At 43.0% G+C, this 18,862-nt stretch overlaps 1 protein-coding gene across 2 annotated transcripts in view; it reads right to left on the bottom strand.

Moving 5' to 3' along the window:
• Window positions 1–18,862, bottom strand: part of CFAP299 (cilia and flagella associated protein 299) — a 232,971-nt gene that overhangs the window by 16,693 nt on the left and 197,416 nt on the right. For both annotated transcript variants that reach the window (XM_030006746.2, XM_030006813.1), the window contains exon 4: window positions 14,327–14,469. In XM_030006746.2, coding sequence (XP_029862606.1) covers window positions 14,327–14,469 — 143 coding nt within the window. The remainder of the gene's footprint in view (window positions 1–14,326; window positions 14,470–18,862) is intronic.

Here is an 18,862-nt window from a genome sequence, read left to right as displayed (position 1 = left end):
AACTTCCCTTCAAGTGGCAAAAATGCCAGCTTTTCAGGAAAGGACTACCCCGTCTTGAGGAAAAAGGTCTTTGGCAGAGTCACTCCTAAGCTTACTAGATCCGAAGGGTTGTTGTAAAACACATCCTCATATAACGTCTGGATTACTAACTCTGGGTTCAGGATGTAAAAACTGTTGCAAAATGGGCTTTGCAGTTTCCAGCTCGCCAATACCAATTAAGAAAAAGATGTGTTTTGCTAGGATTTGGTGGGACCAGAGCACCCAGGAGACTGCTAAGTCTGGGGAGAATTACTGACAGCTATTAGTGTAAAAACAAAATCTTTAAAAGTAACTTACTTAGTTAAAAACCAGCAGGTTTAACTTCAGGTACCGTATCTTACAAACACCGGCCTTGGTATGATCCATTCATTAGTTTCTTACGGTTGAACATTTGGTACAGGAAAAGGCAGTGCCTATTCTCTTCGCTACTAAAAAAATTATATAACCCATTACTACACACATTTCAACTATTCGTGTGACGCACAGCAACGTATAGCTTGAATGGCTCAAATCAACATAACTATTGCAAACAGATTGGGTTTTTTATGCTTTCAAATCACAAACGTACTATCGATCTGGGAAACTGACGTATCTCATTTAAATGTACGTTTAACAAGAGAGCAAAGAGATGACAGGGCATCAGGCAGGCAACTTTTCTATTTCAATCCAAACAAGGCAGCAGAGCTGTGATATTAATGAAGCAAAATGGCATACAGACTACTCGCGTTCCTTATCTCTTCTCTACAATAGATTCATAGCTTGTAATCTGACTGCAAAGCTTACGCACATGAGACACACACATGTATAACTAGACAGTCGAACTCTGTCAACAGTCTATAACCAGAACCTCTTTGAAATCCAGAGGGATAAAAAGGATGGAGGCCCCAGTTCCTCAAACTACATGAAACACATTGAGTACAACAGGACTACACAGTGCACCGAAAGCTCTGCACGTGCTTGGGTCAGAAAAACCGTTCCAGGAAGAGGCTGTATGAACAGGAAGAGATTGTACACATTACAGCAGACGGTAGGAAAAGTAGGAAAAAGGGAAGTTGAAGGAGAGCTTCATGTGGTTGAAGGGGCACTGCGTACGTGAGGACGGAGGGCAAGCAGTTTGAAAGCATTCGCTGGGTCCTGCAGGCGAGGATACAGATCACGGATCTGACGTGACAGAGAGAGGACGCCGATTAAGTGTCATGAAAGGAGTGAGTTGGTCACAGTAATTGTTACTCACGTGAGCTGCGAACGACCTGAGGTTATCTGAATCACAGGAAGCAAAAAAAGAAAAGTACATGTCCTTATGCAGAAAGATAGAATCTGTTCCAAACAGGATAAACTGATATGTAGGACTACTGGGACTGTACTTACTACAACTGTTCCAAAAAAGACCATTTAGATAAATAGCTGACAATGTGAACGTTACACCTTTCTGTAAGATGTGAAGAATCAGATATCCCGAAGGTGTACGCTTAGTATGACCGTTTCAACAACTGCATAATATGTAGCCCTATAAAGAACAAACCTATTGAACAAACCAAGTCAGCAATACGGTTTTTAAGGAAATCACTCACCCTGTTTGTCTTCAATATGCAGATGTAAAGAGGATATTACTGCATACTATAAAGAACAACTACAGCAACCCCCTCAGCAAGCTACAACTCAGAAGCAATTTTTTTCTAGCTGACACCGATGAACCTTTTCTGCATATTACTCGCAGACTGCAACAGGGGTGTGCTTCACTCTTTCTGCATATATGTCCACCAAAATCTATGAGTATGTAGTATCAAGGGTATCAAAACACTGAAAATGTGAAACTACTTAAAACATCCCAGCCAAAAAGAGGAACAGTGGCGCTACGGCCGAGATGCCCCGATCCTACAGTTTTAAGTGGACTTTTGTGTGTGACTGTGCTGACTTTCAGAATTTCACACTGCCTAATTTCACTAATTTTCTGACAGAGTATCAGTTTGGAAGCTTGAAAATTCCCATCTTTTCCACGAGATACTCACCCCAGAACATAACGTGAGGAGATTATCACAAATAACATCACACAAATCGATTTTGTGATCTGCTTCAAAACCTGCCGCGTCTGCCAACACCAGCGTGGCTCCTGTTGAAGCTGTAAATTTAGTCCCACCGGAATCGAGGGGGAGGTCTTCTCCCGAGGCTGCTGCGCACCTCATTAAGGTCTGACATGGTTTCAAAAGATGATGAAAAGGTCTTTGCCTATAGTCTTTCACATACTGCTGGGATGTTTAGAGTTACTCGAAACAGGAAAGTTTAACAGTGTCGCTTAAAAAATAAATTGGCAATCATTGGCATAGATGGTAACGAATGCTCAGGAAAACGGCCAAAGCAATTTAACTGGCGGGCACGGGAAATAAAATCCAAGAATTTCATTAATGCTACGACAGTGGCAAAATGGGTCTGAGGCACCTGGCTAAGACACTGCTCAAACACCAGTGCTGTTAGGAAAACAGATTTGACAGAATTTAGATGCAAGTGCGATGATCGAAAGCCAGAGATGGAAAAAAATACAGAAATAACAATCTAGTCTTCATCTGTATTTGGGGCGTACACAAGGAAAAATGAAGATTAATTGCTTCCCAAAACAATGACATAGCACAATGTTTTAACAACGGGAAAATTGGACTTAGAGCAGATTTGTAACTTTCTAGCAGTTTAAAATTGAAAAACATAGATAAGTTCTTCCCCTCCCTAATGTTCCGAGCTGGATTCTCAAATATTATGGTTTATAACTGATGTAATCATTGCTTTTCCACATGTGCTTAATGTAGTTGAACGTTTTAGAGTACCAGAAATGTGTCGTATATAGAACAGAATATTACTATGTCCAACAGTAAGAAAAAGGGATATTCTCAACCCAAAGTTGAGAAAACTTACCAGTTCCTATGCATCCAACTAGAGCTATACGCTACCACAACTCCTGTGTCCTATACATTTGTTCTAAAATCTGTCACCCGTCTTCTTCAAGGCAAGAGTTTCGCAAGTACAGAATACAACATAATTCGTGTTATACTTCAGTGTTTTACGTAAAGTTATAATTTTGCAAGAAACACACACATCAAAAGGTATTTGCAGGCACGTATCAGTGTTTAAGTGGAAATGTGAACCTAGTGGAAAATTACGTGGAATTAAAGAAGGAAGCCCATCAACACCCATCTATTAAAAGTATGCAAATATGCTCTGGCAAAACTGCAGACACCCTGGCAAATCACAGCCCGTAACAGCTCCAAGCTCTCGCCGCACCCCTGCTGCCGGCACGCTGGGAAGCCAAGGGCTGTCACTGTTCCTCTGCCCTGCAGACGAGCGAAGGAGCTTCCACGGCAAACAGCCTCCGCCAAAACGCACTCCTCGTCCTTCCCCATCCACGTGTGTGGCGTCATCTGATGCAACGCCAGCGAGACAGATATCGCACTCTCACATGGAGACTGCATCTCTTCCTCTCAGACGTGTAGGTCTGAAGCCACACAGGAATTTATAGATCAGAACTAGCACTCCCATTCTTTATCCCAGCTTTGGCGTTCAGTGTAGCATTATTTAAACAAATAATAGGGCTTCCATTATCAAACAATTTTCTACTTCTTTCTTTATTTTAGCAGGTGTGAGAGGTCTGATTAATCAGTCATGGGTTTTTTCTTTAAAAGTGTCAAATGTCGTGAAAATTCTGACTTCCGTATCAGTTTTTGGCTGAGAAGGTTGGGATTATATGCTATAACGTTATATGATATATGTAGGATTATATGATGTGAGAAATAATTTGAATGTTCCATTGCAAAAAAAAAAAAAAAAAAAAAAAAAAAAAAAAAAGTCTCTCTCTTCACCTCACTAGTTCTGGTAAGTGCTTTAAATGGTACCATTAGCTCCAAGGAGCGTTAAGAACAGAAGAATTACCTTTCCTTCCCCACCTTAAATGCTAGCCCATGCTTCTCCCACCCTTTCTCCTGCTGTTCTTCAGGAAATATTTTCCGTGTGGTTACAACATGTGTGATCTGCCTGTGCACAGAAGGCCATAAATCCATATTACCAAATGTTTATCCGAGCTTTTGAACATCTTGGAGAGTGTGGTATCACTATCCCACAAACCTCAGGGTATACCAGCGCAGAAGAGGGAGCTAGCCAGATACCACACCGTTACAAAGAACATTTTGATCCGGGGATGTAATGAGAAGCAGGATTGCAGGAAGGCTTCCTCGGTGGCAGCTCCAGCGCGTAGGTGCAGGTGCACTGCCCAGACAGAGTGCTGAAACAATGCACTTCTGGCAGAGCGAGGACTCCAGCTTGGCTCGACATATGCAGCTTTCACATCCAAACCTTGTTACTAGATCAGCCTGGAATGTCATTCTAAATCCATAGTCTCCAGGCATTAATCAAGAAAGGGGGCCGGCAGGAGGGGGGATAGCCTATTTAAAACACATAGCACAGGAAAAACATACCCTCCAAAAATGCCCTATCGGTGAAAGGAATTAAGTCACTTTCCTAGCTTGTGGTCATTTTCAGAGACATAATAAAAATAACCTGTGGGACCCATAGAGTACCTGCAGTTAAGTTGTCATCACATGCAGATGTATGGTATCTTTACTATTGCAGTGCATTACATTATTTCCTTAAATTGGTCTCATACTTCAGCCCCTGGAAAAGCACCAGAAGAATTTACTGGAGCTGCGAGACTCGGATTGCACTGAACAAGCCCCACTGGGCTCACTTGGAAAAGCACGGGAACTCCCCGCCACTCAACCATTAACCTGGGATAAAAGGGAAAATTAAAAGCTCCGACAGTCGCGCTGAGCGGCCACCGCAACCCGAGCTGCAAGCTCTGAAACCAGGGAGGGCTGGTCCTACGGTGCCGAAAGGACACCGCGGCACCCCCAGGCAAGAGCTGTGTCACTGCCACTGTCCCACCGCAGCCCGGCATCGGAGGGCACGTGACGGTGCTTTGACTGCGAGAGATTCTCGTTTCCGTGAAAAACACAGACACAAAGAACTGTTACGAGGCTTCCCAGAGGAACGTCCAATTTTGTGAGCTCTCTGTAAGCATCTGTGAGCGAGAGGGGAAAAGGAGGCAGGGGAAGTTAAGGAAATTGAGAGATCAAGAGAACTGGGAAAAGACTTAAAAGAAAACTAAAGATGAGGAAAAGAAAGTCATACGCTTATTTCACGGAGGAAGAGAAGGGAGGTGTATATTGGAAGACAAGAAAAAAAAAATTGTCAAAAAGGACCCGACGCTTTTTAACATTCACAGTATTTTACATCTGAGGCACATTATTCCTACTTGGCATATCCCCTGTTAGCATTAAGCAAGCTGCCCCGTCCTGAAGTAGATGAGGCTGAAACGCAACCCTCAGGCTTTCTCCTGAAGGCTTATTGACTCACGAACCAAACTTCCATCTGCTCTCCATAAGCACGGGTGCCTTCAGGATATTTTGAAAATAAAATCACTACTGTGTATCACATAAAGATTTTCACGAACATAAATATGAACTCTGTGGTGCAAACAAACAAAAAAAGATTGTCTCTCCCCACCCACCTTTTTTTAAGTAATCAAGAGAAGCACAGAGAAATACATTATTTATCCACACAGATCTCTGCTGGAGGCCGGGAGTTTGGTTTCTTGACCTTCCCAATACCTCTCAAGAGATGCAGACTTAAAGCTTGCAAGTACTGCGATACGGTGGTATGAAAAAGTGATACAGTCAGCGTACACTGCTTATAAAGCGCGCGTTCCTTTTAAGAATACTTGTAGAAGCAAACTCAAAATTACTCCAACTACACTAACTCGGTTTTGACATGACCATTGCGGCCAAAAAAGAAGATCCGATAAAATGCTGTTGATTTTTATGTAAATACTTACTTTTTCACTGATGCAATCTAAGGATGAGTGGTGAAATCATGAGAAGCATAAGACATTTCCATACATAGAAAGATTAACTGGCCTAACGCATGAGAAAAGACAAGGACATGGCATCACAATAATCCAAAAATAAGGGAAAACACAGTGATATCGAACAATAACTTTTAATGGGAAATACTTTTTTGTACACGATCAAATTACTCGCGGACCTCTGCTGCAGCACAGGAGATAAGTAGATTCAGTTCGGGGTACTGATGAATTTTTCAGTCAAATGTTTATTTCAAGACCCTGATTGTTCAGACCTCACCAAGGACGTGGGAAATCCAGTTGCATATCCACCCTTCGTTGGATCGTTAATTATTGACGTAGCTCAGACAGGAGACCTTGAAAAAACGCGGCCACAAAAGCCAGTGATCGCCAAGTTAGTCTGAGCTCATGAGGGGTCGTTCTCTGTCTCTCACTGCACCTTTCCCCCTCTCTTTGCCCGCCAAACATTTTAAAGATACTAGGTCTTTTCCAAATAATAGTTTTGGAAGTTTTAGGGAAAGCTTTTTGAAGGAGTTAAAACAGATCCCTCAACAGATCCCTCCCTCGGTATTAATTCTGGTTCCTGGAAGTTAACCATCAAGAAACAACCTCTGGTCTCTTCGGCCAGGCACAGGTATGGACTATCTGTCACAGGGACCGGGGCTTCACCCTGCTAAGTATTACGCAGAAATTCTGTTTATGGCAAGACGTAGCGATTCTCCAGTTAAACTTTAACAGCGTCTGCCACAAATGCACAGCTTTACCTACAGCAGCTGGCAACCAAAGCAATACCATTACTTATCAACACAATACAGGAGAACTTTGCCATCATTTTCACTAGGATATGGCTGGCAACTAAAGAAAGTACTAGTTATTCCATACAACCATCCGTTAAAAAATCTGGACATACCGACTTCAGCCACAGCTATTTCCTGGTCTAACTAGAAGGAAAAAGTGGTTTCTCAGACACCTGTGTGTGGCAGAAATCACACGCTGCCTCAGGATCACCACACAGTGCTCTGGCTGACGTCGATATGTCCCGACAACAAATCAAAAGCACAAAGTTTCCAGAGAAGTACTCGCAAAACTATGGGACGCTGCAGCTTCATTATAAACATCCCTTTCGTGTCCATTACTAATGAACAATACCCAGATCAGCCACCACAACGCAAACTAAAGCTACGCTTGCACAGTCAGAGCAGACGTGTCGAGGTTACGCTGTGCTGGCCAGGCCCGCTGCCCGAGGTGGGTGACACCCTGCACTCGGCTCTGTGCTGCCTCAACTCCTCTCCCTCCACCCTTTACACACTCGTGCTTTCTAACATAATTTTTAAATCAACAATGCAACTAATCACGGTGCACCGCATTTTCGCTTACGTGCGTCTTAACATTTTATGTGCACATTCAGTAATTAAAGCCCCAATCTAGGGTGCTTATTCAGTTTTCTTGCTTGGAAAAGCATGTAAATACACGCTTTAAGTGTTTCTATAAATACGGAAGCAGTTAACTGAATGCCTAATTAGGTCCCTTGTTTGGGACCTCACCCTTTAGCTGTTACTGTTTCTTATATTATTAATTACACTGCAGCCAATGCCAGGAAGCCCATTCTGGTGGGCACCTTAAAGGGGCCTTTAAAAATGCAGCTTGAGAGGATTAGGCACATTCTCCATGCGTGAGATGTGGCCGTGTTTGTGGCACGCTGACTGGCAGATCTTACGCAAACAATGGGATGATTTAGAAGAGCTTGACAACAACCAGCCTGACAGCACCAGCAGATATCTTTTGTCAGCAGTGCAAAGATTAATTCAGTATCTTTCCTGGTCCACATTAAGAGAGAACTGAGGCTGGTGGGAAGATAGGCGGCTACCTGGTGAGGCAAGATATAAAGGGTTTGATCTCGTGGCCTGCAGAGCTCCCTTGGAACGAGCGAACGCACAGGGAAGTAGTGCAAAATTGTTCCCTTTATTTTCAGGGAATCAGCAAGAGGAGAAAGGGCTACCGTGTTTAGGTCCGACTGCCTTACGCATCTGTCTGTGCACCGTAACACTGTCTTCACACGTAAGCAGCTGTGAATCATTTCTGATTCTCAAATTGCACACAGAAGCTTCGACCCAAATCACATTCCAGGCAAGCGCTTGGCCGGTTTCAATTTTCCAAGAGGTTCTTCCTACCATTCTATTCTTTCTGGTGATAGTACAACTGCACCGACAAGGAAGGCAAGGTAGCCTTTCCCCTACAACACAATTTTTTCTCTCCTAAGATTTTAGCGGTTTGTAGTTTCCATTTCCCTACTTCAAATGTATACAGTTGGTTTGTTCAAAGCTGTAAAAAGCCAGTCTTTCCTCTTAAGAGACTTTATCTTTATTAAGAGACTGAAGTTTGAATTGAAAAAAAAGAGAGAAATTAAAAGTGAAAAGTAATATTTGCTGTATTTAAATACAAGCCAGATGTGGAAGTATACATCTCCAAATTAAACATTTACTGAGTTGGCAGCAATGGAATTTTCTTCTCACACATGCAAAGGTCAAGTCTGAATGTGCTCTCCTTTCTACCTACGTGTCTATCTGTCACTTGCTCTCCCTTGCCCCGCATAGCTAAGCGGCGGTTAAGAATTATTGCCTGGACTTCTGCACAGCCACTCCTCCTGCCGGCACAATGGCATCACTTCATCTCCGGAAGATTTGAAGACTATGAAGAAAAATCCCAGATGCCAAACATGAGACAACAACTTGCATAAGCAGAAACCTAACGGGTGACTGACTAAGCCATAAATACTACTGAAAGAAACCATAGTGCAGGTACTGAAAATCTTCAAAAATCAGGCCACACTATCTGTGAATTAGGACGCTAAGTCGCATATATGATCAATACCCTTACACAAGGAAAGGACTCTGGAGTCACAGATGAACAGCAAAAAGAACTTTTTTTCCCCCCATATGGCTAAAGAAAGGCTCCAGCCGACACGCCTGGAGTTGACACCAGCCTTCACTGGCTTCGTTCTCATCTGGGCTCTCTCGTTTCACACCCTTTGCCACCCATTTCCCCAAAGCGTCAAAAGCAACTAGCTTGGTAATACCGGGATATTGGCCAACAAACACAAAACACACTTGTAACCAAAGACACGGATGGTTTTGTAAACATTAAGTATGGTGACAAACAACCGAAAAAAAATGTATCTACTTTTTGTGAACTATAAAACAAAGTACTGCCCTCATCAAACTGTTTGAAACCAGTGTCTCTTTTCCAAGAGATCCAATGAAATTTACTCTGTCAGTCACGGCAAAGTTCTTACAAAATTGGGATGTTGAAGAGAGGTATTTTTTTTCTCAACCCTGAATTCTTTCACGCTGTAATATTACTAACAGTATGGCAATCCCTGCAAATTAGGGGGTGGAGTCTGTCTAATCCTCTCCAAGACTAGAGATTGCACATTTTGCAAACTCAGAAGTTTTTACCTTTTTCCTGAAATGAAGCTTGCACTTAACTTGTGGTCTACATCCATAGCATCCAATCGTTAGAGACGCTAACAAGCTTCTGATCTGCAGGCATTCAACGCTACCGAGAAGCTGACTTCTCTCGCATTAGATGGGGTAGCTGGCGAGCGACACACCAAACGGATGATGAATGGGGTCTGCAGATGTACACCAAGAGCGAGCTACCGAAGGGTTTCCCTTTCGGAGCCAATTGAAGTAAACACACCACCAGGGCGACTGCAGAAAGGGCTAAATGTGGAACTTTCAACACACGGTCAACCTCCTGTTGTGTTTGCAAAAAACCCCCTCCCGATCAACGAAACAGAAAACACCAAAACAAGCACAGCCTGTTTTCCTCCGACACCCGTTCAGCATCCTGCTCCCTGAAAGCAGGTCCACAGTAACAGGTGTCACCAAGTGCAGGCTCACGCTGCCTGTTATAGGTGACCTGCTCCTACCTCTAGCTGCTGTAATCAATTAATTTACAGGCAGCCACAGAGCATGCCCTGGCTAGGGAAAAACAGTTTGCAGAGGCTTCGGGCTGGATTCTGGGATTACCACAACCGCTGCATGTGGGTCGCTGCTGCCTCGCTGCTCCCGGGGCACAGCTGGGGCGCAGCTGGAGTTCAGTTCGGCTCCTGCCTCCTGCTCTTCGAGGGAGGAGAAGTTCTCCGCACATCTTCCGCTTGGCACAGCGGGACCGCCCGTGCCGCAAAGCGTGAAAACGCAACTTATTCCCTCTCAGCTCTTGCCCGGGTAAGCAGGGTAGGAGCAGCGCTCTTCTGTCAATTGCTCTCAGATCTGCAGGGTATGGGGTACGGCAGGGAAGGGAGAAGTTGCCTCTTGCCCCATGCTTGGGAACGTGCCGCTGGCCATGATTTGGCCTACAGGTCTTTGCAGATTAACAGATGGTATCTTAGAATATACCTGACAATAAAATGGGAGAGAATTCCAACCCCAGTTAATGAATGACTGCCAAATGCTGCGCCCACTTGCAGCCACAACAGACCACAGCTGAACTACTAGAGGAGAAGGGCAGAATCTGCGGGGATGGTTCTTGCCAATAACAAAGAACAACACGCCGTGTCTGAAAGCACCCGTGTGTCATGAGGCACTTCTATCGCGGACGAGGTGCATCACCACAAAGCCCTGAATGCCGGACCTCCCATGCTCAGACTGATGCGTGCTGGGGCCAAAACCAAACAAGTTTCACTGCTGATGAGATAAGTAAGTGACTTCAGACCTTTAATTAGTTCAGGGGAAAATCTAGGACCCGTGTTCTACAGTAAATGGCTCCTTACCTGGCTCTGTTTTAGAAAAGAATGTGCTTGCTAGTAAGAAGAAATGAAAACACTGCAACCGCAAGCCAAGTGTGCGGATAAAATGCTACAGTGTACAATATCAAATATGCTGTACCTAGCACGCTGCTACAGAAAACTAATGAAAACCCAGGGCAGGAGTTCACACAGAACTGAAATAGCACAATACTACTGCAAGACGTTCATTTCATCCTCCTTCATTAGGAGAGGTGCTCAAAGTACGGCTAATCAGACAGAAGGCAGCCCAAACTTCCCCTTTTTGCTGTGCTGCTTCATTCACAGAACTCATTTGGTATGGTTCCATTGAGTTAACATTCTCCATTTTCTTTGAACAAATTGTATTACACTTGTTTCTCATCAGATTACATAAATTAGCTGAGAGGGTATGGATTCAATTACAGTCCAGATTCCAGACCTCTTAAGAACTGACTGCCTAACACATTCCTTTCATTTAATAAACTGGAACCAAATGAGGATTATATCATATAAATAATACTCCCTCGATAGGGCAATGCAATAAAATGGCAAATATACTCAGAGGAGCCACGTAGATCAAATAGAAGAGCCTCTGATATTACCCACCGGACTTAAAGTATGAATATCACATAAACTTAATGGTTCATTACTTTTACTTTGCATTGTGAACAAGAATCTGATTCAGAGGGTACTTAAGACCAAGTTTAGTATCTTCTGAGAGCCTCAGACAGCTAAGGAAAAAATGTGTTGCAGCAAAGTATGGATTTCCATATTTAAAACATAATTTCATAGCTCTGCACAAGATACCAACCTCTCCCGCAAAATCCAAGATTTACAATCTCCCAAGGAACTAAGAGTAAATACAATCAAGAGTACGGGCTTTGTAAAGCTCTCAGTGAGGCAGTTTCCCAAACTGGCTTGTTCTTAAAGAAGGCAGCGTTTTGGAACAACCTAAACTGACAGGACAACTTTTAGGAACAACTGCTTTTGACAGAAATAGCCAGTCTTTCAGCCCGACAAGTAGATATACCATCTATAGTCGGACATTTTTACACCTGCCTAAACGTGTAAGTATCCAGAGAAGAAAAATGTGATGAAAAGACTTGGATTCGGAGCTCGACAAGAGATTCAAAGCTGAGGGCACAAAATTACACATACAGTCAAATTATCCCCATTCACAAACAGCATTCTTGACACATTTTGAAGAAGCTGGGTAGAAAACAAAGAGGCAGAGGAACAATGCTGCCAAGATGAAGGATGACCGTTAAATGTACAATTACCTGTAAGAAAATTCTTTTTAGACTACTGAAGAATGGCTGAAGACACGTTTTGATGACAGGCCATGTAATTACAACTTGTCTAATCCTAAAGCTGTATTTAACCTGGCATGCAACTATGAATACAGGATCCAGCAGGTGAAGTTCAAATTTAAGACTCCAACCAAGAAACAGGATGTTTTTTATCTACTCAATAAAAAGGTTTTCAGGGGACATTGTAAGTTCTCTGCCAACGAGAATGTTTAAATCAGTACAGTACTAGCCAAGTCTTTCTTCCTGGGCTCCTTCATGCCTGTCCTCTATCTGTCCAACAGCATTCTCAACGATAACCACAAGAGACAGCGCGAATGAAACGCGCCGCTCTGAAAACACCTAACTGATGCAAAATGAGGTGCCCGACAATTCCAGTGGACCACGGCATACATAAATGTCATTAGAGATTTTCTGTGCAGAGATGGGGCTTTTATGAAAAAGCAGTTTGTATACGCGACACATCAAGAACCGCACCATTTAACATTAAGTGAAGGCTTTTTCTTTAGTCAATGTACAATGCGCTAAAACTTCAAGATATATAGGTATAATTACATATATATTTATATATCTGTATATGAACCTCATTAACTGCAGTGCATACATTCACACATATATATAAATAAAACAAACTAGCCTTACTGGCACTGCGTACCCTTTACCTTAACTTCCCTTTATGTTCAGCTGGAAAGTTCAAATGCAGTTTTGCATGGGTTACATTCTAACTATAAAATCCCATATATGTGTCACGTTCTACCCCCCGCGCCACCCTTTTTGTTTTTTCACAAAGAGGTTAAATAAAATACCACCTGAAGCTATATTTTGCCACTAGAAAGAACGAACATAGTGAGCCATGCATGAAGTTTGCAGTGTATCCTGGTTTTGACACAAGGGAGGGAAAACGAGGGTGAAGCATACAGTAAATGAGACTTTTTCAACTCAGAATAACCAGGACTAAGGACACCTACTGGATACAACAGTGACATTTCTTATTGGATATGACAACAATGATTTAAAAAGGCTTATTTATGAGTCGCTAACAAAATCCTAACACGTAGAAAGAACACAATATGCAAAGCAGACGCTTTATTATGTTCACCCCTGTTCTTAATTCAGTCATAAACAGCAACTGTCTGTTCATCCCTGTGATTTAAAAGCGAAAAATCAGGATTTTTGCTTCCCTTTCTCAGGTAGTGCTGAGAGATTTCAGTATCTCTGCCTTATTACTGACATCTGCTGTCCCGTGAACGAATAACACAAAACCTTCACCGGCCCACTTGTCCCCTCCAACACTCTTTCCTGCTTTCTCGCTCCATGACACATACCAGAGTTTGACCGAACAGTATTTGCAGCCATTTGCGTTACAGAAAGCCACTCTCAGAAAATTGAGAAAATGCATTAAACTCCTTTGTACTGGACACCTTTTCACCAGGAGACAAGTAACTGCGCATGACGTTGCAGCTAGTTGTCAACAGTTCTTACTTTCTAACACGTGGGAAGAGAAGACTCTCATCACGATTCACAACACCAGTCCACTGAAAGTTTTACCATCTCCTCCCCCATGTCCAACAGCACCTGCCTGCCGGATCACATACTGCTTCAGTGCTAAGCACGGTCCCAGGCCTCAGTCAGACTGCAAGCTTTGCTGCACCAAGCCTTTTCAACCTGGCCCCCGCCAAGGGAAGTGCACAAACATCTCTCATACGTCTATCTCCGGGCACTCGTACACCCAGGATGTACATTAAGGAAAACACATTCCTCAGTGAGAAAGGTCATTGATGACGTTTCTCGTTAAGTCACAGGTAGCACACCATCTTATTTGCCACTAGAAGACCCCTGCAGGCGGCCCACTTTCAAAGGAAAGCATCCTCCCGCGGACTCTGCGGAGAGCAGGCAAAGCTGGAGATGTTCCAGCAATCGCTCACTGCAGCTATGTGGCCTGTGCCATCTCCAGAAGCGTGCTCTAGAGAGCATCGCTCCAGAAGCGATCATGCGTGATCGAAGCACGTCGCTATTTACGGATTCCTCAGGGTAACAAGAGATGCAGAGACAGGCGACGGTTGTAACGTCCTGCTTAAGTTTTATGCTCTGGACTAAGTAAATTTGACAGGGACCCTTCTTAAAAGCGTTCTCCACAACTAGTTCTGATCACGGTGTTTGCTTTTCAGCGAAAAACGCTTTCATAAGCTATTTTCCTACTCAAAAACATTTAAATCTTTCTCTATATATTAAGCTATTTTCCTACTCAAAAACATTTAAATCTTTCTCTATATATTGCCTAAATACAAATAAATGAAAAGTCAAGATAAATACCTCAGATCAGTGCTCCGAGGGAAAAGTCTTTTCTTCCCACTGAAGTAGACTTCAAAATCATCTGTTGTCAGTCTGTGGGCATAGTCGATGTATGCAGACACCTCCTGGCGATGAGAATTTCGGTCACGAATGAAGATGATGGACTGGAAAACACAAAGGCGGCCACAAATGAAGAACAGAAACACACATATGTGCACAGAGTTCCATATAAAAATGTATTTAGAGAGTACAGGAACATTTTCAACTTCACCTGGGCCAGGCTTCTGTTAGAAATTAAGACACTTAAATTATGGCTTATTACAGCATATTCTTAACACCAGCTTGGCAGCATTGCAGTAAAAATAAATATAAATGCAGTGTCACACAACATGCCCTCGTGTATTCCCCACGTCTCCTGCTGCCACTTCGAAAGGGTTTTCCCACAGGTCCTGGGCTGTATCCGCCAGCCCGATGCACACAATCCTAAAGCAGTCTAATGCCGTCGGACACCTATTTTTAAGCAAGGGTGGTTTTGTTTGGCTATTCTACAACGCTACTGTCCACACACTAATTACTGGACCAAGGTAGGAAGGGTGAAAAAAGTTATTTTGTTTGGGATGCACCTCTACAGCCAAAGCAAAACTTACTCAATTTAATATTCACAGCAGATTTTTAGCTTTTCAGAAAGACGACGGACCGTAAACTGCTTACCATACACCTCTCTATTCTGTGCTGTGACCAGAGAACAGAGCAGACTTCGCCAGCCCTCTCTCTTGCAAGACAACCCCTGTACTGTTTCATTCCTAACAGCTAATGAGATCTAGAGCAAAAATCTGGTAATTTAAATACAAGCCAACAAACAGAAAACAAAATCTGTACCCAGAAATAAAGCTGACTAAAGCAGGGTGGCTACAAGTAGGAGAACCAATTACCCGTCTAGCTGTTGCACCGCCTTGTGTCAGCGCTGGTTTGAAGGTGGTGCCGAGGCACCTGGAGGACAGCGACACATTCAGCAGCGGTTCCGGCTGCGAGAGATTACTTTCTGCCTTAGGGTTGAGATGCACGTCACGGACAAAGGCGCCAATGGGATGGCTTTCTATAAGCGCTTGTTGCTGGGAAGCCCCGTTTCCCATTTACTCTCTACTCCTCTGTTCCTTTACCTTTTATTTGCTTTATCTGCCAACCGAACGCAGAATAGGTTGGTGGAAGGCAATTCTTTTTCACACACTACCGCAACACAAAAAGCAAAAAGAACTGGTAGAATAAGTGTGGACTTGCAAGACAGAAGGGTTCTTGCATCCCAGGATCCACATAAGAAAAACTAACGCTGAGCGTAGAGGTTATTAGGTAGGTGAGGCATAACAGTATTTGTTAGCTGCACACATGTTTGTTTTTACTCAACTGAAATCAAGTGATATTTCTTTTCTCAATGTGGGGGAAATGGAAACAATACCACATGGAACTCTTTCAAAAAACATTTATTTTTTTAACAGCAGCAGATTTCTAGAGTGTAATGGTTTATCTGGCAAGCCTTTGTTATACTTGAGACATGTTTCCTTTTCCAATTTCACATTTAATTCCATCAAAACACGTGTTGCTCATTTTGCAATTCTGTACCATCAACGTTGTTGATAGGAAGAGTCAGAAGAATCTCCTGTACTACATCTGACCATCTTGAAATATATGTCTCCTCCCTATCCCCAGCACCTTCTGTTTTGAACGACTGGTTTATGTGTCTGGAGAGCCAGGTAAGGGCAGATATGAGGCAATGAGAAAAATAAGGTTGTCCCCAGCACACAGCAAGGCAACTGTACGCTGCCTCTACGTTTAAATACAAGACTAGGTGCACATCAGGCATCTGGAAAGGGGATTCACCGGCCTTCAGAAAAGCTAGTTTTAAATGAACGCCTTGACTTGCGCAGTACGATCCAATCGTTTTAAAAAGCTGCCAGATATTATTTGCAACGTTGAACAGACAGCTACCTTTCAAGGCTCTTGCGCTTATAAAATTCATCTCCTAAAATAACGTTCACACATTATCAGCCATAAAGCAACGCAGAACTACAGGCGAGCAGAGATACTACCATCAAAACTGCTTTACGAACTCTAAGAGAGCAACCAGAATACCTAAACAAAAATGTTCTGTGTTAAAGGTACGCTTCTGAGGACTCCTCCTCAAAACTAAAGGCCTTTGATCCTTCTAATCTCTCAACACTGTTTCCCTTCTTTGCTCATCCCTGATTCACTTCTAACCACCTATAAGCATTCATTCATTAAACTATGAATCAGCTTGAATTTTCTTAAGTTATTCTAAACTTTTTAATTGTCACACCTTTTTAGACAACAGACTTGCCAAAATTTGCACTCCTTCCTCCCAAAACGATAAAGCTCCTGATTAAAAAGTAACTGAAAGACAGAATAAAAATACTATAAAACTCATGAACAGGAAAATCTCCTAAAAGTCTCTTCAATACTCTTCCGATTTGTCTCTAACACAACAAATTCTGTGAAGCACAGAGTTTGTGCTTTACACCCCCCTGTGAGTTTTCAGGAACTTACATAGCAAAAGGCGAAAAAGCTTTAAGACGGGGTTTGCAAGCTATGCTTACATGTAGCTTTCGGACCTAACAACTGAACCTATTGACAACTGGGGTAAATTGACTTACAATTACTACAATTTAGAGCAAAGTAGAACAGAACAGAATGGAACAGTTCAGTTGGAAGAGACCTAAAATGACCATCTAGCAACACAGAGTTCCTTTTCCCACTTTTCTGGTCAGTCGCTAGAGGCACGCAGAAGTGGGGTTGCACAAAGGACTGAGGAATTCTCGTAGTTTCAGTGGAGTAAATACCAGCAGCAATGCTGCCTTCAGCACTGGCACGCAGAGGTGCAAGTTCGCAAAAAGCCACGGAGTTGTGCCTCGTAGCTTCGGCCATGAATTTGGCCCATAAAAGCCCATGCATCCCCACAGCAAACAACCGGTGGTACCGATGCTTTTGGGAGTCCCGCCGGGAACTCACCTCTCTTGGCTGCAGATGAACCCCATACTTTGCCGGTCAGGAAATGCATACGAGGACATGTTCCTTAGCTATGTGCAAGAGAGACACAAACCAATGGATTCAGAAAGCCTTAGCTGCATGACTCACCCCAGAGGACAAGCGATACCCATTTTCTCCTGAAGTTTAGATACGTCTCAAAAACGTGGCCTCTGCGCTTGGGAATGAGGTCAGATGTCACGCTCCTTCCAGTACTGATGCTGGAGACGGCAGTGGGAGCGGCATGCTTAACGCCAGTGGTCCGAGGAGCGTTAGCAGGTGAGAGGACGGCTACTGGAAATGCTTTGACAGCCGCCTCTTACCAGCTACGGTTTTACCGAATTCACAGCCCGCACATCCAAGTTCAAGTAAGTTATACGAAAAAAGGTCTTTCACAGGTGGCACGAAGGAAGGTTTAAGCCCACAGAGAAAGGAGATGTGGTATTTCTAGGGGATGAATATAAATATCTGCCTATACTTACATTTATATTTATTTATATAAATATAAATCCCTTCATGGGGGAGAGGCTGAGGCAGTGGATGAAGTTCAAGATCAGTAAACTACCATTTGGAACAGAGTAGCATCCTACATTTCGTCGCTCATCTTTCTCACTTCCATCTCCAGTGATATGTTTCTACAGTAGACAAATATTGTGGGATGCCAATGCTCTGATTACTCCAAAACCATTTGTAGCTGCTGCTTCCTATAGACAAAAGCAGAACATTTATAAGGAGCTGCACTTGCCTATGCTAAATACAGGGGCACGTTCTTCAGGAGTGTAAGTATGTGATCCTTGGAAAAGACTAATACCAACCTGTCACACTTCAAACCAGATGGAAGAAACCCAACAAACCACTGTGAATAACCAACTCATCCGGACATTTATTGATCTTGTCTAACTACACAGAATACTTGTACGATTCTATTGCCATCACTGTTTGCCTTTTAATGCGCAGCCCTACCAGAGCATTCCAGTAAGTGTGTTTCTCCCACTCACCGATCATCGAAATCAAGTAAAATTCACAATGGCTTCACCTAGCCCAAAATCAGGTCCTATGCTATCAGTTAGAAACATTGGAAGTAGGACAGTTACAGCTTTCCTTTCGCCATCATTTGTAAACACTGCAGACTCGCTTCTCACATATATTAATGCCATTATATACAGTTGAGGGGGTATAAAAGGATTTTAGAAGAGACACAAATTACATTTGCCTCCTGCTCGCAGTTTGCTTATACATCGCTAGCGTTAGGCTGAGCAAGAGTCCAGCCCATAAGTGGACTGCTTTGGGTATTGAGTTTTCCCAGGTTTTGAAGCATGCTCTTCAAGCTGTGCTTCAAAAGCTACTAAAATCATCTCCTTAAAAGGCAGGATTGTGCAACCACGAAGGCCTTCCACCTTTATCTTAAAAGGAAACAAACTATTCTGTGCACAATTTCCACGTAATACCTGAGAAAATATTGTCTATGTTGGGGTCTAGTTCCATTTGCGAACTTTTAAGTTGTAAGAAAAAAACAAACAC

Source organism: Aquila chrysaetos, chromosome 1, assembly GCF_900496995.4.
Source record: "Aquila chrysaetos chrysaetos chromosome 1, bAquChr1.4, whole genome shotgun sequence".
Lineage (NCBI taxonomy): Eukaryota > Metazoa > Chordata > Aves > Accipitriformes > Accipitridae > Aquila > Aquila chrysaetos.
The sequence above is the reverse complement of the archived record's forward strand: the minus strand, read 5'-3'. Positions and strand labels throughout refer to the sequence as shown.